This window comes from Trachemys scripta, chromosome 20 (genome assembly GCF_013100865.1).
Source record: "Trachemys scripta elegans isolate TJP31775 chromosome 20, CAS_Tse_1.0, whole genome shotgun sequence".
Classification (NCBI taxonomy): Eukaryota; Metazoa; Chordata; order Testudines; family Emydidae; genus Trachemys; species Trachemys scripta.
The window spans coordinates 7,977,232-8,001,441 of record NC_048317.1 but is presented as its reverse complement, the minus strand read 5'-3'; the positions used below and the strand labels follow the sequence as shown (position 1 = coordinate 8,001,441).

At 54.3% G+C, this 24,210-nt stretch overlaps 1 protein-coding gene across 3 annotated transcripts; it reads right to left on the bottom strand.

Moving 5' to 3' along the window:
- Positions 1 to 664: 664 nt before the first annotated feature.
- MFSD2A (major facilitator superfamily domain containing 2A) lies at positions 665 to 23,424 on the bottom strand. 3 transcript variants are annotated; one of them, XM_034754032.1, is made up of 14 exons: positions 23,220 to 23,424; positions 20,427 to 20,552; positions 18,562 to 18,686; positions 11,195 to 11,318; positions 10,324 to 10,402; positions 9,349 to 9,521; positions 8,658 to 8,748; positions 6,947 to 7,068; positions 6,050 to 6,133; positions 4,668 to 4,751; positions 4,055 to 4,167; positions 3,497 to 3,640; positions 2,497 to 2,674; positions 665 to 1,402 (listed from the first exon to the last, which is right to left on the bottom strand). In XM_034754032.1, the coding sequence occupies exons 1-14, from the start codon at positions 23,307 to 23,309 to the stop codon at positions 1,352 to 1,354; spliced, it is 1,584 nt and encodes a 527-aa protein (XP_034609923.1). In that variant the 5' UTR covers positions 23,310 to 23,424; the 3' UTR covers positions 665 to 1,351. The 3 variants fall into 3 exon arrangements, with proteins under 3 accessions (XP_034609923.1, XP_034609925.1, XP_034609924.1); XM_034754034.1 differs by lacking the exons at positions 18,562 to 18,686; positions 20,427 to 20,552; positions 23,220 to 23,424 and adding an exon at positions 14,118 to 16,008; XM_034754033.1 differs by lacking the exons at positions 18,562 to 18,686; positions 20,427 to 20,552; positions 23,220 to 23,424 and adding an exon at positions 11,514 to 14,096.
- Between the last annotated feature and the right edge of the window lie 786 nt (positions 23,425 to 24,210).

The window sequence follows — 24,210 nt, the reverse complement described above, 5'->3', positions numbered from 1 at the left end:
GAGAGGCACGGACCCCTCCCTGGCTCTCCCTTTCCCACCTCTCTAAACCAAGGGTGTAGAAACCTCAGCTGCCTGGTGGGAGTTCTAGCAAGGCCTGGCCCACCTATCTGTTAAGTGTCACGGAAAAGTGGCGTTGGCTTTTTGTTGGCCCCCAGCCGCCTCTCCCCTTTCCAGCCCAGCCTTGAGAATCTCGGCCACTGGTTCCTTTATTTCATCTCCCACCCGCCCAATTGGTTTTTACGGGAAAAGAACAGGAGCTTTGTTGGGTTCTTCCAGTGTGGGTGTTGAGCAGAGAGGAGGGAAAGGGTTAAGTGTATGTACAGCACATTAAAAGTGCCAGGGATTAAGGCATTCCAGTGCCTCCGGTCTGTGAGAGAAGTCAGTCCTACAGGGTGACTAGAGGAGAGGAACTCAGGTCTGTGGAATTGGGAATCTAAAGGACTCTAGTTCTGCCAGGAGGGAACTGGGAATTCATCCAGTTCACTGACATTTCTGCCCTGGAATCTGCCTTCCATCTAGACAGGAAGGGTGCCAACATGCCCCGCATGGTAAAGCAGAGCTGGCACTCTCTGACTCTCAGCTACCTTGTGTCCTTGTAAGGACAATAGCCACAGGGGGGGGGGGGAAGAGGGGAGAGAAAAAAAATCCATCACACCAATCCAGGTGACATTTCCCCACTTTTATGTAAATTAATATTAATAGTTCCAGTTTGGATTCCATACAGACATATACAAATAGGGAAAAATAATTTCTATTTACAAATCATTAAGTTATTTAATTAGACTTTATAAAAAAACCCAGCTCTTTCTACATTAGTGTCCTTATTTTACAGATCGTACAGGTGAGTTAATCTTCATCTCATTCACATTAACAGTGTAATATACACTACCAGCACCACATGGGTCCACGAGTGATCCAGAGACAATGCTGCAAGGATCTGTGCCATATTCAGTGCCTGCAGTACCAGGCAAATCAGTGTGTGAGAGGCAGAGAGTACGCACAAGTCTCCTGTGTGTTATGAGCAATAGCTTCCTGGCTCAGGCTGCTGTACTCTGCAGACAGCGCTGCGCGGGCCAGGCTGGTGTAGTGTTTGTTCGTTAAGAGGCACATTAGTGCAGTACTGAATAGATCCCGTGTAACGTACACTACCGGCACTCTATGGATCCCATGGATGGCCCGAGACCACTGCCTGCAGATCCCATGTAACATTCACCACAGATGCTCCACAAAGCCCCGCGTAGCACGTCACCAGCATCTCCAGGAGTTCTGGGTAACGTGGTTACTTGGCAGTGACCCCATCCAGTCCCTGAAGACGCCCAGTGTGTAAACAGTAGATGGAGGTGAGCCGGGGTCACACGATGCTGGCGAGTTCCGTGGAGTCCGAGTCGCTGCTGTTTTCCTCCTCCCTGGGAAGGGAAGGATTGGTGGGCATCAGACAGGAATGGCCCCCTTCCCGCCAGCTGGTATCCCCATGCAGAGAGCGCTCTGGGCTCGAAAGCGAAGGCCAGCGAGCCAGAGGGGGTTAGCGAGGGATAGTTACAGGGAAGGGAGCCCTCCTCTTAGCTGCAGGAAGGGAACAATGGGGCCATTCGCTGCCAATGTCTCCGGGCTCTGGAGTCAACGCCGCCAGGGCAGAGAGGACTGTACGTTCCCCTCTCCAGCCCCGACTACCAGCAGGGTGACAGAAGAGCCATTTCTGCTAGGTGGACACCTTTCCCTCCACTAGGAACTGGATGGAGGCCTGACCCCCTTGTAACAGAGGCCACCGAATGGTTGTGAAATGCTCAACAGCTTTCTCAACACGGTTCTGGAGCAGATTGAACTAGAGGCCTTCTAGGGAAAGGCTTCGTTTCCCAGGCCCAGCCGTAACACCAACGTTTATTTTTTTTACTTCTCGCAGGCTCCACCAAGTCAGTAAACACGGCCCTGAGCTGGGTCTGGGGGAAGCAGCAGAGACCGCCCGCTCCCGCAGCGGAAAGCCAGGCAGCAGCACTGCCGCAGCCACGGGAACAGGCAATGCACAGCGCTCCACGTGTATTTATATTCATGGCTGTACTTTACCATCCCACAGCAACGTACCGGAGGCAGCGCCGCGGCTGGGGGAGTCCTGCTCCACCTCTAGCGATACGCGATGCCCCTGGCATCTTAAGACGCTGCAGCCTTAAGATGCTACCTGCTGGGTGACGCCACTGAGCAGTGCGGCAGGGTGTCTCAGCCACCCGTCAAAGGGCAGGCGGTGCATTAGGGCTGCAGGAGGCTAGCTGGAAGTGCAGATCCTCATGGGAGAGATTGTCAGCCTCCTACGGGCTGAAGGACTAGCCACCTTCCCCAGCCTCCCAGTGACCTGCAAAGCCAGGGCAGGTTCTCCCAGCACTAGAGCTGGTCAGGGCACTAGTGAGAACCGTTGCCCTTCCCCATCACTCTCTTCTGGAACTTGCCCAACCCAATGAGTGCAGTCCTTCCCCTGCAGCACAGAGAGGGCCGTGCCAGCCCTAACCTTAAATCCTGCAGGGCCTTCTTGTTTTCCCTCCGCCTGTCCTCGTCGATGGGGTACAGCTTGAATAGGAGCAGGCCCAGCAGGATCAGCCCCACCGGGGCTGCTGATACCAGCATCTTCAGCGTGAATTTCACCTCCTCGGGCTGGGAGCAGCCCCGGGTCTTATAGCCTGCAAAGCTAAGAGAACAGGAACGGTCAAGCAAGGGAAATGCATGAGGCTATTACCAACCTCCTCTCTCCACACCAGCTCAGTCCTAGCTCTCCAGAGGTACCTCTCAGGGGAAGAACGGCCATGAGACAGATCAGGATTCCCAGGGAATTACTGCTGAGCCAGTGTTCGCTGCTTTAGCATCACATCAACCCTCCTCCATCTAGCAAGGAGCATCTCCTCCTCCAATCCCAAAGCCAACAGCCGCCATGATCTAGAAGCTCACAGCTATGCGGTCTGTTCCATCCCCCCTGATGGAGCAATGGAGGAAAGCCAGCCCAGTGAGGAGGGTATCAGCCTGGAGCCTCCTTGCTCCACCACAGACATCCTGTGTGACTTTGAGCAAGTCACTTAGCCTGTCTGTGCTTCAGGTCCTCGTCGGTAAGAGAGGGACAGTAGCACTGCCCTGCTTCATGGGGGTGTTGGGAGAAGAAATCAGTCAAAGGCCGGGACGTGCTCTGGCCAAGGGGCTAGCACAGCAAGAGGTAGCACCTCAATTCACTACCACAGAGAAAGGCCAGTTCTTAAGATTTCTCCTTTTAGTGCTTATTCACTGCAAACTTGGAATGAGCCTCCCTCCTAGGACAAAAGCTGCAGGGGAGATGCACCTGGAGCTGCCTTCAGTGCCAGCCTCTGGACATCTAATCCCAATTCCCTTCATGGTTTTGTAGCTAAAAATGGAGAAGCTCCAGACTGCAGGGTCTGAGAGAAGCCTTCCTTCTCTGTCCCAGCTACCAGCTCTCCTAACAAGCCCCCCCTGCCTCCAGGCTCGGCGTGCTGACAGGACTCACTCTAAGCTGAGTGTGGAGATCCCCAGAGACACCCCGGAGGCGAACTTGGTGAAGAAGACGTAAAAGGAGAAGAAAATAGCTTCATGGCCACGGGAGTCTGGGTGCTGGAGGTTGAAGTCGTCTATGACATCTGGCAGCATGGACCTGAGACAAGAGAGGAGAGTGTGTGAGCCTCAGACAGAGGCTAATGAAACCCTCAAGTCTTCAGTGGAGCCCACACTTCCTCTTCCAAAGCAGAGACATGGGAGGTCCCCACCCCCAAATTACAGATTTCCAATTTCTTCCCCTCCAATAACAGTACAGAGGGGCAGAGACTTGGGAAAGGGCCATAGATTGTGGGTTCACCTTCATACTGAAAAGGCCCACAATGCCCTGCATACTGACAGGAGAAGGCTCAAGACCTCAGGAATCGCCTCATCCTGGATCCGACCCCCAGCACTAGAGACATCAGCCCAGACGTCACCGCTGTGCATCAGCGGGTGTCTGCCAGCCTAGCAGCGATAGAAAACGCGGGATCGTAGTTCTGTGGCTGCCTGAGCCCGGAGGCCTTACACTCACCACGGCAAGAGGAAGGCAGCAGCGACACTGATCCCAGCTGCAATGGCCACAACGTAGGTGACGATCAAGTTACTGTCCAGAACGACAACCATGATGAGGAAGGGGATGGCAGACTGCAGAGCCAGGAAAGAACAGAGGTGTCACCTCACCCACCGGGCAGCAGATAATCAAGATGGACCTGATGAGCCAATTGGCCTCCCCCATCTTCCCTCTCATGTGAGTTTCAGCACTTGGAGGTGCTGGCTGATAGGGTAGGATCTACCCACAGCATAGGCAGCAGTAACGCAACCTCTCTAATGCTGTCCCACCAACACCCTGCCCTGGAGGGCCCATGTCCCAGGCTCAGAGGATAATTCAGTCTCCATGGCCCAGTCTGTCCTTGACCTCTCCACCGGTGGAGAGGTCAAGAAGTAGAGAGAAGCCAGTGAATGAATGTCAGGTGATGGTGGTAACTTCTGATCACTCCTGATCCGATTTGGAACCACTACCTAGAGGGGTGAGGTTTAGATCCCCTGCTTTGGTCTTTCCTCACCTCCACTTGCTAGGATTCCCTACGAGGCACACAGCAACAAGCCACTCTCTGCCCCTCTGTGACCCCAGGAGACTTACTTACCGAGATCCCAACATACACAGCAGTTTTCTTCCCAAAGCGCATGAGGAACCATTGCCAGAGGGGGATAGACAAGGTGGCAGAGAGCTGCAAGAGAGAGAGGGGAAAAGACACATGACTCAGGCCAACCAGTCTCCATAGATGCTTTGTCCACCGGACACGTGTTAACCTCTAATGCAGCAGGAATGGAGATGGTTGGGGTGTCAGCCTGAGCTCAGGCCTGGATGCAGGACAGATGAATTTGGACCCTCTTTTGCCTGTGGTTGGAGCCCCCTTGGGTGTTTCACTCATCCACACAAGGCCCTAGCCACAAGACCATCCTGGCTCTAAAGGACCTTCTCGAAGCCCACCTAGACTCGCACCAGCGCCTTTACAGAAGCCGTCTTGCAAAGCCCGTTGGCTCGTCCTCAGAGGGCAAGCGTTGGAAGAGAGTCTATTCTGGACCAGGTCTGATGAACGTTCGTGACGACTTTGCCAGGCTACTCTGAAGCAAGACGGCCCCTCCCTTGCAGGGAGCCAGTCTAGAATAGAAGAGACCCAACGGGCTGCAGCCAGACACATGACCAACATCCTGGTCTTCGCGGGGCCAGGGAGGTGCATTCGGCTATGGGATTGGTCTCTTGCTTCCATTGCTTTCGAGCCCTTGCATTTCCTTAGAACCAGGGGTGGGTTTTCTTTCTTTCACTGCCTTTCTGGCAGGGCAAAGTGTTTCACGCCACAATGCTTCCCCAGCCCCCTCCCCCACTCTTTCTCCATCTAGCAACGTGCAAAGGGTTCCCAGACAATCCGCTCTGTTCCTTCCATTCAGTGCTTCCCTGCAATCACCACTCAGGGCTCCTTTTTCCCCCCCTCATGGAAAGAATTAAAAAAAAAATGGCAGGGTTTAGACAAAGGGCCCGCGCGGCTTTTATTCTCCCCTTTTTCATGGTCCGCTTCAAATGCGGACAAAGGACTCGCTGTTCTTGCCAACTGGCCGTGTCTTTCCAGGAGCCACGTTAAGTAACTCGTTACCCCTCCCCCCACTCCTGAGGCAACCTCCAGTCACCTTCCCCCACATGCCAGGCTCTTCCAGCTCTGATCTCCCCTCACCCAGGGCTCCCCATCTCTACTTTAGGCTCTTAGACCACTACAGTCAAGTCCCCACCCTCACCAACCAGTGGGCTCCTGAGTATAGAAAGGAGGAGACCGCCAGGTGAAGGGGACAGCGATTATTATTATTCATCATGTTTATTACTGTATTGTCTAGGGACCCAGGGAGATCAGGGCCCCATTGTGCTCGGTGCTGTACAGACAGTCTCACTACCTCCAAGAGCTGACAATCTGCCTAGCCCAGGCAGGCAGGGTCGGGGGAAGGGGTGCCACGTACTCGCACGCGCCAGACATACCATGATGGCTAGGAGGATGTTCTGGAATTCGTTGCGGAATCCCAGGGTGTAGGTACAAAACAAGGCAAAGTTCCCTTCCAGCAGCTGGGGAAGAAAACAGACACGGGAGGTCAGCAGAGCAGAACGGAACAGGGAGATTCCCCCTTCCAGGGGGAAAATGCACTGAACAGCCTCCCACGGAGAAACGGGATTCCCTGCAGCCCCCAGACCCACCCCACAGGGAAAATGCCAAAGTGGTCTAGCTGGACCCAGTGCACAGACATGCTCAGGGCTGTACGAACGCAGCCCGCTGCGGTAGGCAAGCCTTGAGTGTATTGTAGCGAGAGGGAAATCCAACCACCCCTTCCAAGGGGACTCAGCAAACAGGTCTAAGATTCCAACACCTTTTGCCCTCAACGCATCAGCTCAGGAATTCCCTCTCTGGGCAGAGATTGTCCGACACATCCCTAAACACGACCCAGGCCAGCAGAGTGGCAGGGTCAAAGAAGGGCTAACAGGCCTAGGTCACAGGAGGACAGGTACTGGCACTCGCATCGTGCTGGGAAGGGGACGGATAGCTATGGCAGAAGGGTGCTGGAGACAGGAGGAAGATGGAATACGTCAGCCCCCTGAGCAGAGGGAAAGAGTGAGCAGGCACAATCCACATTTACCAGCAGCATGAAGAGAAGCACATATTTCACCTCCGATCAGGGCGGACGGCCCACCTCGGCTGCTGCAGGGGATGCCACAGGCCTTGATGTTATCCGTCTCTGTCCAGATTTCTGGTATTTCCCCCACCCCCCACCCCTGCCGCCACTCTCCTACAGGTCCATCTGACAGTCCTCAGCCAGTTATGCATTTCCTCCCACCTCCGGGTGGGCTCTAAGCCACACTGTCCCTCCCCAGGCAATTCCTCACCATGAAGGCGAGCGAGGTGAAGAGGAAGCCAGCAATCAGCTTGATGTAGGCACCGTGTTTCATCACCAGCTTCAGCCCCCGGAAGAAAGAGATGGGTTCATCCGACTGGAGCTCAGAGGCATCTAGGGAGCAGAGCAGGATCAGCAGGTGATTAGAGACCTTTCTAAAGGCACCCTGGCATAACGGGCCCCAGTGCTATAACAGACAGGGGGCCCATTACTGCAGTATACTGTATGAAAAAGGCACCCCTGAGACTCAGTATTAGCCAGCCTTGGCACCTCCACTGACCCCCGTAACAGCCATCTTCCCAAGTACGGCGAGACATCCCATCCTCACCACTCCTGGGAGGCAAGTCCCCATTGTAGAGATAGGGAAACTGAGGCACAGACCAGTTAAGTGATTCACCCAAGGCTACACAGCAAGCCAGTGGCAGAGCTGGGACTAAAATTCTAAAGTCCCTGGCACCCAGATCTCTGCTCCCCTTTGTCCCATGATCAGCAGAGCACTGCTCCAGTGCAGGTGTCCTGTTAAGGGCGGGGAGAGCGGGACGAAACCCAGCTGGGCTCAGAAATAAATCCCACTCCGCATTGTTATCGCTGCTATGGAATAGCCCGAGTCCAGCCAGCATATTGGAGTCTAGACATTGTCAGCCAAAGCCAGGCAGCAAAACACTGACCCGGGTAAATACTGGGCAGGAAGACAAGTTCTCCCAGATGGTTTCCTGCAGTAACAGGGTCTCCTTGAAATTCTCCAGTGAGCCGTGCCATCTTGCCACTGACACAGTCTTTCCATGGAGGTTTACACACAAGAAATGGGTGTCTGAAGCGGTTTTTCCCCCCTACCCCCACTCCATACCCATCCTGGTTTACAATAACCTGGACTCCCGCTCGCCCTAGTTTTGGCAGATAACCAGGTGTCAACAGCACCAGCCAGGAAGAGAGGCGTGGGAGGGGCAAGTACTTCAACTCCCAGGGAGAGTTGGGCTCCAGGCATCGAACCCATCAAGCCCAGGAGAGGATCCTTTGCATTTGCACCGTACACCCCTCCCCAGCCTACGCCCTTGAATGGAACCCTACCCCCTCCAGGGCTTCAGCTGTGTAACAAGCGCCCTGGTCTCTGCTCTTCATACTGGCACATGTTGGTTTAGCGCAGGACGGGCAGCGTTCCCGGTTCGTGCAGAGCTGAACTTCCCAGATCCGAACTAACTGCTTAAGAGCAGGGTTGGGAGCCAGTGTGCGGTGTGTTCAGTTAGCATAGCAGGGAGAGTGCCTGCCAGGGGAGGGGCTGTTTGAAGAACGTGCCTTCTAACACAGCTCAGGTTTGAATGGCCTGGATGACTTCAGCCCAGAGGCACTTGGCTCACAAAGGGGCCCATTTAAAGAGATCAGCATAAAACATTGTCCTGTGCTCCTGGCCGGCTGCTTAAAGCCAGAGTATGACCCTGGGTGCAGCTTCGTCTGAAGCAGGTGAGGACAGCTTTTAATAGGAATTCCCATCTCCTGCAATTTTCCCTTCCGTGTTTGTTCCCCGCTTTCTGCCCATACGATTAGGGGAAAGACGCGTGGCTAAGGAACCACTGTTCTAACCCCTCTGGAAGAGGCGAGATGACCCATGTACACGGTCCAGCCTGGTCTGTTGCTTGGAAAGCCCTTCTGGACTCTGGACATTGCAAATGCCAACATAAGGGCCTTCCTCCCCCTCCCACACTCACCTCGCTTCTCCCGCACGCCCAGAAACAGGACGATGGCACAGAGTATGTAGATCCCACCAATGACTCCCGCTGCAATCATGTAGGCGTTTCTCTGTGCAAGACAGATGCAGATCCAGTTAGCGAGGCTGCTCCGCCAGGCCCCTTCTACCAGCCGCTCTTGGGGAGCTCTAGACAATAGCGCAGCCAGCGTCACGCGTGCGCCAGCAGAACCGGACGGAGCTCTCGCTACAGACTGGGGTGGGGCAGAGTCTATGCTGTGCTATGGGGCTGCATAAAAAGCTCCCTGCTCCACCCCCTGATAAGGCCAGGGGAACCTGAACAACGGACTTCTCTCTCTGCAGCCAGTTCTCACCATAAACGAAGGGACCATGCACCCCACAGGCACCTGGATTTGCGTCTGCAACTGAATCCAGTTCCGATGAGCCACGAGGCTCTACTGTATTTTAGCTCCATACCTGTTGCATGGAGATAAGTACCCCAAGTTCCTAAGGTACTCCTAAATTCCTTAGTTACACAGCAGCTAGTGGGGCCCAGTCTCAGCCTGTAGGGATTTCTCTGGAGGCAGGGCAAAGTGACTCAGCACATGATTGTCACACGCTTTCCTGCCTGAGGCAGCGCGGGAGAGGCTGCAATGAAAGAGGAGAGTCCCTGAGCAGAGTGAGGATGAGCGGCCAGGGTGCCACAGACCTACCGTGTCCGTGAGGGAGCCAGCATCACGGGTAATGTTCACCTCCTCCATGGCCACCGAGGAGTTAGTGACGCCAAAGAGGCGGGAGTCCTGAATGCACGGCGTGTCCACCTGGCCCACGATCTGCCCCTGGATGGCTGTGCCCAGCACGGTGCCCAGCACCTCCACCGTCATACCTGAACAGAGGAGCCAGGCGGGTCATTACTGCGTCAACGCCTTGGCCCAATAGAGTGAGGAGAGCGGCTGCGAACACCTGCTCCTCCAGAGGCAAACCTCCAGAATGTGTAGACATCCAGAACATTAAAGCCATCAAGTGACACACCGTGCCCACCCAGCCAGAGACGAGAGCAGTCGCTTCTCCAGATCTCCAAGCCTATGGGAGGAAGGTATCCCCACGGAGGGAAAACAGGCACAGAGAGGTGACGGGATTTGCCCCAGGTCACACAGCAGCTCAGCGTCAAGGCTGGGAACAGAACCCAAGAGCTCCAGATTCCCAGTCTCCTGCTCTAACCACTGTGCTCTCCAGCGGACAAACTATCAGCGGGCAGAGTCCCGTCCAGACAGACTCCTGCCACAAGGCAGGTCAGACGTGGACATTAAACCGAGGGTCCCTTTAGTCGAAGAAGTGGGATCTGAGAGAGCTGCAATGCAGAGAGGTGCAGGGAGCTTTGGAAGACTTTCAGAACAGGATCCTCATTGCCAACGTGTACATGTGCGAACACGCTTGGACACATGGCTGTACACTTGCAGATGATCTTACACACATCCTGCAGGAGCAGCAAGGGACATCTCCCACACACACACACACACACACACCTGCACATGTAGTGGACAGGGTATGGAACGGAGAAACCTGCTGCCTCCCAGCGACCAGCAGCCAAACCCCGGGAGCATATACACTCCTGCGGCTGCACCCAAGCCATGGGAGGGGGAAAGCACTGACACTGCAATTGTAAGGGAGATGGGAAGGGCTCTTACGATAGGCGGTAGCGGAATCCCGTTCGCTCTGCTCCCTGCTGATGAACATTGTGAGCGCTGAATAGGGAACATGGAAACACTGCAACGAGAAACAGGGCGGATGGGAAGAGAGAAAAAGTTAACCCTTTGTTCACAAACATTCATGGAGGTCAAGGGAATTCATGCTACAGACCCCAATGAGACCCTGACAGCAGGCCATAGGTTGAGTGGGTTGGAAGATTCTTTTGCGGGAAGGAAATTCCATCCAGGTACAGACTATATAGAAGAGTAAATGGGAATCCTCGCTTCCCTCCGTAATGCTCCACCCCAGCCAGGACTGGCCTTGGAGGGGTCCCCCAAACTGCTGGAGGGAGGAGGAGATGAGCTATGACTTGTCTTGCCTCTCCAGTCCCCACGGCAGATCAGCCAACAGGCCGGCCCCATGGCCAGAGGCACGTCTGTGAGTTGTAGATAGGGTGACCAGACAAGAGGAAGAAAAATATCAGGACACTGGGGAGCGTGTGTGCATTTGGGGGGGGGGGGAGAGACACCCCAACGAGTGCTGCTGGTGGAGCAAAATATCGGGACAAATTGCGTCCCGACCGATCTCTGGTTGGAACAAACACCGAAAAATCAGGATGGGCCCGATTTTATCGGGACGTCTGGTCACCCTAGTTGTAGAATCAGGGTGGTGGGAAACCCAGATGACTCTGGCGGTCCAAGGACAGCCCTTACGGATGCTCTCAGCCTCTCACTCCTTTCAGGGTGGCTTGTGCCAACCCTGCCATTGTGGCACCACTCCTCGGCTCCATTGGGCAGGTGAGAAAAGGTTGCCTTCTTCCCCCTCCCCCCCCAAAAGGAGCCCAGTTGTGCACATGGAGGGCGGACTCACCGTCACAAGGGTCTGGAACATGCAGTAGAAGAGAAGATACCACATCACTTGGCCACTCGAGAGGTCTGGCACAAACCATATCAGGAAGTAGGAGATCACAGCGAATGGAGTGGAGAAGATGATCCTTTGGGGGAACGAGAGAGAGAAAAAACCATCAGCATGAACAGTGACAAGCACCCACCCTCACAGCAGCTGGGCTGGTACAAAGGCCTTGCTCCTCAAGTTGCAGGACATGAGCCAACCCAAGAAGCAGTTCCAGCCCTTGGGGAAAATATTGTGCAACTGGGCGCATTACATCCGGGAGTTTGCTTTGACGTACCCTGCATGGACCACCATTGGAGACAAGATGGTCTAGTAGTTGGACCCCTGGTCCATTTCCTGGGGGTGGGTACTTAGAAATGCAGAAGATACGCCCATAAGAATTTCTGTCTCTAATCAAAGAGGAGCAGCTTTTCAGGCACAGTGGGACATGGGCACGTCTAACAGGGTCCTCCAGCCTGACTGATCATGTTCTCTGATGCTTTCCTCTTGCCTCCACTTCACTACCCCAAGTTAACCCAAAGCCAGAGACTGCTGAATGCCACATCTCACGAGCCCTGTGGGAGGATGCCGGTCCCATGTTGCCCTAATATTGTACTGTGGCTGAGGATCCAACCTCCCAGGCAGATTCCCCTTCCTGGCTGGCTCACGACTCGATGTGCAATTAGGCACCTGTCACTGAATTTCAAAGGGATCTGGGCACCTAAACCCCTTAGCTTGGTCTTAAATCTTTCCCTTGGCTTGCTCTAAACTGTGTGCTGTACTCCTGATCTCAGCCCCCATGGTCCTCTCCGCAAAGGGGCTATTTAAAACACCACAAAGTACAGAACATTCAAGACGGGGAGAGAGAAGAGAGCCAAGAGATAAAGAGCTGATGGAGGTTTGCGGAGAAAGGCTTTGATCTCAGAGACCAAATCCCCTGCCTGGAGCAGGGTGGGGCTGCTGGGCGAACAAGCCGAGGGGATGTCAGGTCAATGGTTTGTCTATTTGGAGGAGGTGAAATGATGCAGGGGCTGGAACGGGGTGAGGGATGGGGCACAGCAAGGAACCGAGAACCCATCTGCTCCCACAGAACACGTTTAAATGATTTAAGTTGTCAGCTCTCTGGGACCATCACCTCCTTTTGTAGAGCACAACGGGGCCCTGCTCTAGATGCTACCATCACAAAACAGCACATGCAGCTGGGAGACCGTTTCCCAGCAGAGGCAGCTCAGCGTCCGAGAGCCCCTGAAACTCCTTGGGACCTGGATCCTGCCCTACCCATCCTGCCTGTACAAGATGAAGGGACAGGGCACCATCTCCATTCTTAGTTTCTCCTTCTGTCCCTGGCTCTCGTCCAAGTCGAGCAGTGCTCTGCACAGGACGAGATGCAAGAGCTTGTTCGGCAGCCTTCTCTCCCTTCTTGGCTAAGCAGCCCGCAGGAGCAAGGGTGAAGGAACCAGTTCGGGCGGCAAACCCTCCCTCCACATCCTAGCCACCCGGAGGCTCAGCGGCAAGCAGCCTGGCTTGTCTTAGCAGGGCAGAGCTGCAAGGATTCCGGAGTATTTTACACACGCCAATCAAGCCTGCAGCATGAGGGAGGGCGGGATAAGGCCCATTTCCCCAAGCAGAGACAGACATTGGTTAGCAAAGGAAGAGTTCATCTTCAGACCCCAGAGACTAGCTGGCTTTCCTTTGATCCTGTCCGGAGTGGGGAGAGAGGGGAGGTGGAAGTGGACTGGAAAGCAGGAAGCCTGTGTCTGGCTCCGGGAGCGACTCCCTAACAGTACCCGCCAGCAGAGCTCCAGGGAGCTGGTTCGCTCACCACTAGCCAGAACAAGAGACGGGAGCTGGTTTTAGAGCCCAAATCCTCCCCTCTACCCTGCAGTCAGCTTAGCAGCCTGGCACTACCTGGGGATACTGCAGCAGCTCGGAGGCTGGGCGTGGCCCATCAGCCCCCAACACAAACCTTTATCCTTGTCGCTCGGCTGAGTCACACACATTGCTGTCGCTGGGACCAAGTGCTTGGGGAGCATCCAGCCTTTACAAAGGGGCGAATGTTAACTGGCGACTAAGTAAATGGAGGTAAAAATCCTTCCAGCGTAAACCTACCCAGAGAGAGCAAAGGAGATTCCCCACATCTGGAGAAGGGCAAGGGTGTGTGTGGGGGGGGGTCCTCCCACTTCACAATCACGCAAAGGGAGTGATTTGTCCCCCACCCATACATCACCTCCACTGCAGGGACTAACAGACAGCTCCCAGGGGCCCGCTGGAGTTCGGGCTCTAACAGGAATAAGGCCTTTCCAGTTTCCATTCAGTATCACCATATTCCAGACGGGAGTGGGAAGGGGCGGGGGGAGGCTGGTTCAGAGGGACGACATCCCTGTGACGGCACCACCAGCAAGAACCCACAAGGCGAGAGACAAGCAGAATCCCCTGGGAATTTGGTACCTTGATCCATCCCATTTTTTCTGGGAAGATCTGAATGGCCCCCCAATAATGGGGGGGGGGAGAGGGAAGAAAGAGAAGCAGTTTCTTCTTTGGAGTAAAGCGACCCCCGCCCCGAATACTGCAGCTAGGGCTAGATCAGTCCCATGGCGAAATGGAGCCGAACACTCAGGCTGCGGGAAGGCCTAGAAGCCCCCATCAGACTCATTGTCCCACTGGACTAGGTTTTGCAGTCCCTGCCTTGTGGCGTTTACAATCCCAGAGGTGTTGGAGAGAGGATCCGGATTTATTGTTTCCTGTGGTAAGGAGAGGAGAACGGGTCTCTTTCCTTTCTGGATTGACATGGCAAGACCGGGAGTTCAATTTAAACTCCCAGGGTGCGAGACACTGTATATCTAAGCACACCGACAGCAGCCACATAGGGGGGAGAGGGGGAAATACATGACCCGACATTCACATTTTTCCCTGCATCGGTCATTTCCACGGGGCGGGGAGCAGGCGAGAGTGACGACGAGGCCAGGAAGCAGTGGAAAGCACAGAGCCCGGCAGCCACTCCTCTCCCATCGCGTCTCGCGCACGTTGAGTCATTCAGAATTTCCATAAACTTTTACACAGATCTGAAGCTCCAGGAGCGAGCACATTCCCAGGCCTGCTGCGGAGGGGGCACCCGAGCAGTACAGCAGGGGTGCGCTGTAAGGTTACAAACAAGGGTCCATTTCGGATGCCTGCTGGGCAGACTCCCCCCACCCCACTACTTGGGCATCTGGGATTAGAGCCATGTGCGTGGCCTGCCTAGCGAAGGAATCAGTAGATCAGCTCACCCTGCCTCCCACCCCGTAGCCACCACTCATGCTGCAGCTTCCAGCCAGGAGACTGACTCGTAGTAACCTCTGAGCAGGACTGTGGCAATTAGCTCCACCATGCTATGCCGCACACCCTGCCTCCCCATTGGCCAAGTCGGGATGGCATGTTCCTCTGAAAGCGGCACCCCCGCCCTTAATCTTTAACTGTTTCCTCTGCTGGAGCGGAATCCTTTCCCTAGCCGCAGTCTGCGGATAGGACACAGGCTCTTGAGTTATCTGCAACGGCGGTTTGCAACAGGGCCTCTTAAATAAAAGGGGTGCTGAGAGCCCCAAATTCCCCCAGAAGAAGCGAGAGCAGGGCACTTAGATCAGAGGGAGCACATTGCTGGCTGGCACAGCTGTTAGGGTGACTTCAGTGAACAGAGAAGGAAATCCACGTGGGATGAATTTGGGGGCACGGGGGAGCATATGGGGAATCCAAGTTTAAGAGACCAAAATTATAACAAGAGGGCACCAGAGAGGGACATTTTATTTTGGTAAGTGAACTATCAAGCCATTGTATAGCTTACAATTTTATCCTGGGTCCCGGGGACACACGCACCGCCCCGCGTCACCACACGCAGCAGAATTACAGCCAGATGTACCCACCAAGTGGACCTTATTCCACAGCTTAAAAGAGTACAGCTGGGGGTAATATTTAGAATAGTTACCAATAAATTCCTTGGTAGATCTGCCTTGTTTATGAAGCAGGTTATAAGAGGATGTTGACGGGTGATCAGGGCTCATTCAAAGCAAGTTATACAAACGAACCGGGCAGAGATCTCAGGACGATACAGATGAAAAATTAAGTATCATTCCTATTTTACAGATAGGGAAACTGAGATCCACAGTGATCGAGGGCCCCACCCTTGCCCATGCACAGGGAGTCCCGTTTAAGTCAGTGGGAGGGTCTATAGTTCTAGCTATTTAGGGTCACCAAAGGTGGCACAGTCGGGCAGCCAGCTACTTGCCCAATGACACAGAGCAAACACGCGTCAAAGCCATGAATAGAAGCCACCATGCTCAACTAGTAGGCACGCTGCTCTCCTACCTTAGCAATGAGGCAGGATTCCAAGGTCTAAGGCCCAGTATAATTTGAAAGGTGCAAGCATTGTTCAGTGGAATGTGACTATTAAGTCCCCTGTGACCCTTCTCCCCAACCCCAGCCTTAAAGGCACGAGACTGTAGCACACCAGAGGACTCCAAGTATTTCTAGATGTTCAAATATAGAGCAATTAAAGAACAGCGCTCTGCTAGCTCTGCCTTGGAACCCACCCAGACAGCTGCTGCTCCTTGCTCACAGCCATTCCTCCAATTCCTAAGACCTCACAACATGCGCAGTGGGGAGGGAAACTATTTTTGGTCTATGTGTGAAGCCTGGTTTAGATCAATAAAAACAGGACAGCACGTTTTTCATTAGAGCCCCAGGGAGCAGAGGGATGCAACTGCCGCCTGTGGGGGAAAGGACCAGTCCCGCTAATTTCCACCTCCTCATCTCCTCCTCCCACCCCCCTTCTCTACTTGACATTTCACCAATGCTGCCAGGTGCTAGATCGACTGCCCTGGAGACGGATGTTAGCTCTTTAGCCACAAGGCAGATGCACACTGCATGGCTAGTGTGCCTCCATGCTCACCCGGAGAGGCAGCAGGTGGAGATCAAGCCCCCGGACACTGTCCTAATTTCTCTGCCGACTCATAGTGCTGTTTTCATGCAGGCAGGTATCTGCTCACAGAAATCAGGTTGGCACCGGCTCATTCAACGGAGACCAATGAGTCACGGTTTTCAGTTGCTGGCACCCTGCAGCTGACTAGAACCCGGGCTCCTAGAGGGGGAAGGTGCTGCATCCCCTCATCATGCTCTCAGTGCTCTGAACCATCTAGCTCCGGTCCACTCCACACCCTGCTTCTCTTGACGTGTCCTGTCCGTGCACGTGCCTAGAGTCCCGCTCGCCAAAGTGGGAGGGCAGAGAAGCGCAAAGCGAGAACATCTAGCAAGGAAAGAGCACACGTATTGCCACTGCCAACTCAGGCCCAGTCTCCAGTTACTTTCTCCCCTGCAGAATCAGCTGTAAATCACGTGGCTTTCCGCAACCCACTGACCCTGGCTGCAGAAGTAACAGGTGCATCAGAAACAGCCTTGGCTGCACCCCCTCCCCCCATATACACCACCCCCTCCTGAATGGCCGGGATGGACAATACTGCTGCTCTGGAGACAGACAGCTCTCACCTTCCAACTGCTTCATTCCTAACATAGGGCAGATTTGCCAGGAAACCAGTCTGGATAAAAAGCCAAGCCCGACACCCTGCAACACGCGTATTTGAGCAAAGCCCTGCGGCTCTGTCCCCCAGAGACAGTAGGGTCTAATGGACAGCCCATCGTGACAAGTAGAGCTCCTGTTTCTGTTCTCAGTGACATCGGTTTTACACCACCAGTTTTCATTGCCTTCAATGGCGTGACTCCTGATTTACACAGGTGAGAGGAGAATCAGGCCCAGTGCATGCTGGGATAGGGGTGAGGTTGGTTGAACCATCTTCGACTTCCTATTCAGTCTCCCCCTCTCCCCCATCCTGCCAAGTCAAACCAGCTCCGCGGAGAACAACATAAAGTTCCACAGAAGAAGAGAGGATTCAAACCAGGCTACAGCTCTTGGAAATCCCACACCACTGTCAACACACATTCAGTTCCTGCAATGGACGCAGCGTTGGCGTCCACTGATCTCTAGCAGGGTTTTCAGATACACGCTAGCGCAGCCGAACTGTCATGAGCAGCGGGAGGAACTTTGTACGTTTCCTTCCTGGGGACGCCTCCCCCCGTCCCGCCAGGGCAGGTGGAGATAAAAGCAGCTGCCAGGGGGTGGGGCCAGCTACACCAACTTACACGTCTCACCAGCTGCAGAGTGTGTGTATATCAATACACAAGCCAGAGGAACCTTCCCCTCCTCCCACCCCAACGTGTCCCAGCACTGCGACAAAGGAACACACTGTGCCTGCTGCCTGACGATTCACATGTCAATCTACAGAAACGTGGCCTCTCCCCCGCAGCCTACTTTACAAAGCTCTGTCTGCCCCCCAGCCCCTTGTCTCATTTCCCTCCCGTCCCCGGTGTTCATACAGCGCCTAGCGCAATGGAATCCCGGTCCACGACTGGCATCCCCTCTGGGCACCACCACAATCCACAAATAATCAAGGGTCTGACTTATCAAGAGCCAGTTGAGTGCTCAGATGACCCCTTCCCAGGAGAGCTGGGAGGAGTGGCCACCTTTGTAACAAGGGATCGGGGGGGGGGGGGGGGGAGAAAAGTCACCCTGAAGATCCATCAAAGAACCCCCCACAGGAGCATGCCCACCACCAGAAGCTCATTCTCTTATCGCTCAGGGCCACAGAGCTCGGCATGGCTGCCAGCCCTTGTCCCCGGCCCCACCCCAGGGAGCTCCATTCACTCAGCTGCACATGGGTCGATAACCACAGCAAGGCACCTCCAGCACAGGGGCTGCCCCAGAGTCGTTTCTGGGAGAGCGAGGCCCACGTAACGATCGATTGCCGGGTTCATGGATTCCCACACTACCAGGTTTCCCTCTCACCTATCTGGAGGCTGCGAAAGGCGGAAGGCCCAGATAATAGAGTTTCCCTCCTTGTCCCTAGGGCCTCTTCTCATCAGTCAGGCATCTTTCACAACTTAAGCCATCTACGGATTACTCAGCCTTTAGCGGATTGCCAAGCGTCTGTTCCATTCCCTTTGACGCACAGACTTGAGATCTATTCCCAGCTCGGACTCCCTGTGCGACTTCGGGTAAGTTTCTTCCCTTTTCCGCGCCTCTGGTTCCCCACATGTGACACGGGAAGAACATTAACCCTTCTTTGAGGCCTCCAAGTGGAGCGCAAGAGGCAAATGCAGGGTAGCCAATGCGAGCCTCTACGCTCTAGAAGGCCCCCAGGATCCTAAAGCCGACCTGGAAGGGCCCTGCTGCCGTTGTGTCCGAGGGAACCCAAGCTACTCCATGCTGAGCCCCAACCTCAGGCCATGACGCAAAATCCCCAGCGCCAACAAGCTTCCCTTACCAGGGCATCAGGCGTCCGAGGCGGCTCCAAGGGGTTTTACTGATGAAGAAACCCACCATGGGGTCGGTGATAGCATCCCATGCTCGACCCACAAAGAGGATGATGGAGGCATAGAAAGGGTCCAGCTGTTATAGAAAGAGAGGACAGAATTCACTTGGATAGCCTTGGAAAGGAGACAGAGACCCCACGACCCTGAGGCTGTCAAAGCCCCTTCCCCCGGCTGATTGCTTTCCCTGAAGATCTTAGCCTCCACCTTTAGCATTTGGGAATGGAACAGGTGCACATGGGCCCCTCCTCCACACATTTCTAGGGTGGCTCAGAGGCAAGGGGACTATCTGACCCCTCTCCCCCTCTTTGAGATGGCCACCCTAGGGGCTGGTAGAGGCAGCCTGCAGCTGGAAGTAGGATTTCAGTCCATCCCATCCTACCCATTCCGCATTAAACTCTTGGCAATTTCATTGCAACAGACACCAACTAAACACCTCCAGTGTCCTGTGTCAGCTTAAGTCTGCCCCTGGGCCTGCCCACAATCCCATTTGGAGATAAGGATGTAGGAGAAGCCATCACCTTTCCATCCTAGCTACATCCAGAACGTGTCACAAACATGGCCAGCAACAACTTCCTTCCCAACCCATACCCTCCATCACATCAGTATATATAGCTCTCTGCAGATACCAATCCCAGCACCAGACCCTCCATCAGCACCGGAAGCAGAAAAGCATCTAGGCCCAATACTCCGACTTTGCATGTGCATAACAGATGTCATTAGCTCTTAAAACTCAGAGAGGAGGGTCAGTATTATTCCATTTTACAGATGGGGAAAATGGAGGCACAGAGCAGTGCACAAGGTCACACAGGACATTGGTGGCAAAGCTGGGAGTAAAAACCCCAGGAGACATCGCCCCCCAGTGCTAGCAACTGTGAAACCAGCTCTAAGCTCTCTGAAGAAATCGCTCCAATCTGATCCATGCTTCCTTTTTTCTGGAGGGGAATTTGCTAGCATTTTAGAAACGCAGAGCAGAATTTTCTGGCTTGAAGTCCGGCACCTAAATCCATATGTAGGCACCTGAATTTCAGGTCACTTTTCCCCACGCAAGGGGGCTCAACTCTGTTTGCATTCAGTGAGAATTCTGTACTCTGCAATGAATTCCCCCAACCAAGCTACTTTGGTGTGAAAACGAGAGGTCATGTGGCTCACTTTAGGCACCCAAGTTTGAAAAGCGCCTTTATTTTTTGACAGAAATCCTCCCTGCTAAAAGCCCATCTGAAAGGGACACAGCACTGACTGGTGGGGGAGCGGGGCTCATCTAAGACTCCTTTATGCAACACTGAAAGTTACTGTGTGGGAAAGCCCTTGGGGGGTTCCCTCCTTATGACTCACAGCTGCTGAACTCACCTATCACAAGAGCACCCTGGATTCAAATCCCCCCTCTCACCATCAGCTGCCTCCCAGCAGTCAGCTGATTAAGGCAATGGAAAGCCCCTATACCTGCAACCCTCAATGCTACACCTCCTAGGAAAGAAAGCGCCTCGGCTAGAAGCCAGACAGCCTGGGGGCATCTCTCTAATCAGGCACCTGCTCTGTTTTATACATAGAGGGAACTTCAGTCGGCTGGGCAAGTAGAAAGATCCATCAGGGAACCTCCCCCTACCCCCCATCTCTCTCCAGCCAATGCTTCTGCTGACAGGAGACTATAAGCGTGCTAAGCCCCATGTCCCGAGATCAAGTCAGAGTAAAAAATAGCCCCGTAAGACGACTGGATCACAATGGATGCGTTTTGGATTAAGAGAATCTCATGATGGCATTCAGAGCCCCCAGGTATTACCCCGACGCTGGCTCCTCAGCGCCAGGCTGAAAGAATTACCTGTGCGACATCCAGCAGGTAGATCTGCAAGAAAAATCCCAGGGCGCAGCCAGTGATCTGGTAGGGAGCGCCACCGACGGCATAGCACAGTTTGCTGCACACCGATAGCTTCTCTTTACTTTCCTTCTGCAAGAGGAATGAAAGACTGCAGCTGAGTCGGGCTGGCCCTAGACAGTCAGATCAACCACCACCAAGTGTAGGGAGCTTTCCCCTCCCTCAATCACTCCCCCACGTCCACCTGCAACCTAGGACCACAACAGAGCTTCCAAACAGCCCTCCAGGCTCCGCTGCAGATGAGCTGCCCACAGGTCTCCACTTCGCGGGTTAAGAAGGGAACAGCCCCTCACATTTCAGTTTGACAGTCAAGGACATGGTGAATGTGTGTCAACTTATCCAGGACAATATACAGCTCGTCCAAACTCTGCTGGTTTAACTTCTAGTCCCCTGTTCTTACCACTAGACCTTACTGCCTTCCATGGTCAACGATCAGATTTCAACGGCCTGATTCAGTGGCTTTTAAGGCCCCGCTAGCACAGAATACAGACTGCTCAGATCCCCTGCTTAAATTCGGCAGGGCAGGGCAGGGCAGGGTGTGTGTCTGTGTCTCTGTGTGTCTGTGTCTGTCTCTCTCTCTCTCTCTCTCTCTCTCAGAAGAGGGCAATCCAGAATCCACTCCAACTAGCCAGATCCCTAACTTTAAACAGAGGCCTTGGAATTCAAGGGAGAGTCAAGCAGCATCCAAATAATTTCTCCCACTACTCATACTCCAGAAGGCTGTACTGTATTTAAGTGCCTGTTTAAGTGAACATACAGGCTCAGCGCCTCCAGATTTACAGCTAACAGGGGGCTGGGTTTGCCCATCACACAGAATAAGCCAGAGCGGTTTCCATTTGCTTCTCACATCTGGCGGCATCTCTGAACCTACAATGATCCGCAAGCAAAAGGGACAGACGATGCGCGTGCAATTTGTCAGTCTCTCAATGAAAGCCTCAGAATCAGGAAAGTCACACCAGGGCACCTGCTCCCCACCCGGTCGGTTTGTGCAAAATGATGGGTCTTAACTAAGAGATGAGGGGTCCCCTGGGGAGGAGATGCAAACAAAGCAGAGAGCCACCAGGGCGGCTACGGACAGGTGTGCTGTCGAAAATTAATTCTGCAAACTGATACCATCACCAAATTAGAGCTACAGCTGCATCGAAACCTACAGAAAGGGCAGATAAAGCCCTGGGGAATTTGCGTTAAACTCAAACAGGGAGCTTTGCTGGCACATGCAGAGTCCTCCCACGGGAAAGTGGCATTGCAAGGAGTGAAAGATGATGTATCAACAATGTTCCTGGGGATGAAGTTGCTAGTTCGCCCCTTTACACAACACAAACACACCACACAGACTGTGGCAATACCCCTAGCAGTACAGTTGGGAGAGAATCATTATTATTCATTGTGTTACCAGACAGCTTATTATTGGACCAGGGCCTCATCGCGCCTGGTGCTGTACGAACACGGAACAAAACGTCCTGGCTTCCAATCCAAGCATAAGAGGAGGGACAACAGATGGAGACAGACACAGGGAATACAAGTGAACAATCAGACAATCCTGGGCAGCATGGGGTTGCCAATTGGATGCATTCCTAGAGACTCAAGGACAATTCTGGAGGGTTGGCACCCCAGCTAGGCAGTCTATTGTTCGCAGGGCTAAGCAGGCAAGGCTGGGATGGTGAATCACTATGTGGCCTTAGGCAAGTGCCTTAGTTTCCCCTTTTGTATCAAGGGATGGTATTGACCTACTCCACAGGGGCGTTGCAAGGATTAATTAGATGATGTTTGCAGAGCTCTCGGCAGATAACAAGTGGTATATAAAGTGCTTAGTGCTCGGCTTACCCGCTGTTAGAAGCAGGCCGGTATCACCAGCTCTGGCACACTTACCAGGCTGTGTAAGGGATCTCCTCACACTTATTTATAAGGGGCCCATCAGACCATTCCCTGGGGCACCCAGAGGCTAAGTGATAACACCCCCCCCCCCACACACACACACAAACACTCCCCCCTCCGGGAGTTTGTCCAGAGACTGAAACGTAATGCAAACAAAGCCCCGAGCTCGGGCCAACAGCGACCAGAGCCTCGAGCCCCAGCGCAGCCCCGATCCCGTCCCCGTTCCCAAGCCCAAGCGGGCTCTAAAGCCGAGCCGAGCCGGGCCAGGTGTGTGAGCGGAGCGGTGGGAGAGAGAGAAGATTCGTTTTCAAGCAGCTCTTTGAAGCCCCCCTCCCCACGAGGGGGTTTGGCTGGGCAAGTCTCAGATCGCCTTGTGCCTCCCCCAGGACCCCCGCCCGCCTCCAGCCAGGGGGGAACCGGCGGCGGAGGAAGGACGCGGCTCCTTTAAGAAAAGTTTGCCCTTGCTTCTGATGAATGAACTTGGGCTGGAGCCAGCGGCGCGCCCGATCCCCGCGCTCCAGCCAGCCGGGTGCGGCCAAGGGCGAGCGGGGCTTCCCCGGACCCGCTGCGAGCGAGCGAGCAGCCGCCGGTTCCGACCCGGCGCTCCCAGCCCAGCCGGGTGGGGGGGTACACACCAGTCCGTCTAGCCGCATCCTCCCAGCCCGCTTTCCCCCCATGGCCGGCTCGGTGTCTCCCCCACTCCAGCTCGCGCCTGCCCCGGGGCTTTTCCTCCCCGAGAGACAGTTTATACCCCCGCCCCCAATCAGCGCCCCCCACCATCAGCCTCAATCCCCTTCCTCTGGAGCCGCACCGCCCCCAGGGAACCTCTCCCTCCCGCGGCTCTCCCCGGAGCGCTGCCCGCACCTTGGCATGCCGCAGCTCGTCCTGTTGCAGGAGGCTCGGCTGTAGCAGCCCGGTGGACGAAGCGCTTTCCGCCCCTCTGCCTTTGGCCATGGTGCCGCGAAAGTTACTGCGGAGGGTGTGAGGGAGCCAGCGAGCTTCCCAGCGTGGAGCGTGCAGGCCTGGGCGGAGCGGGAGCCAGGCAGTGGTGGGGTGAATGAATGGGCCGTTTCTAGGCTGGGTTGATTGCATTATATTTCTCTCTCGATCACCTCCCCTTTTCCAGAGACACACCCCCTGCCCGGCCTCCCTGGCCCAGCCAACCCACGTTCCCCTTGGCCAGACCCACCTAAAACAGACTCAATGCAACGCAACCCCCCTCAAAATCTTCAGCCCCCGGCAGGTAGTCAGCGTGGGAAATTCTAGCCCAGATTGTTTGGGAAATGAGCCGCTGAGGACAGGCTCGTCTTGGAAGTGCCATAACATCAGTACAACTCCGCTTGTAGGTTGTAATATACAGACAGGCCCAGAGACTGACTCTTCTTTCATTTGCACCCCTGTCACTTCAGCCGGGGTTCTCCCAGTTTGCCCCTAGTGAGAGGAGAAGCAGGATTTACAGCCAGCTGACATAAGAAAGGCCAGACTGGGTCAGACTAATGGTCCATGTAGCCCAGTGTCCTATCCTCCGACAGTGACCAACGCCAGGTGCTTCAGAGGGAATGAACAGAACAGGGAATCATCCAGGTAGGAGAACCTAGGATGGGGGGAGGCAGTTCTGAAAACTTCCAAACTTTCTTCTTTTTTGGGGGGTGGGGGGGTTATTTCGGATACAGAAAGCAAATGAAAATTCCTTCAGTTCTTCTAACCACGGTTGCATCCTATGGAATTGAACGTTTGGATAAATTCAGAAACTCAGACTTAATCTTAAATGGATAATTAACATTTCTAGGCAAACCAAAGGGAAAGGCCTCTGGGCATCTAACAAACGATATCACAACTGCAGCATGTTCCACAA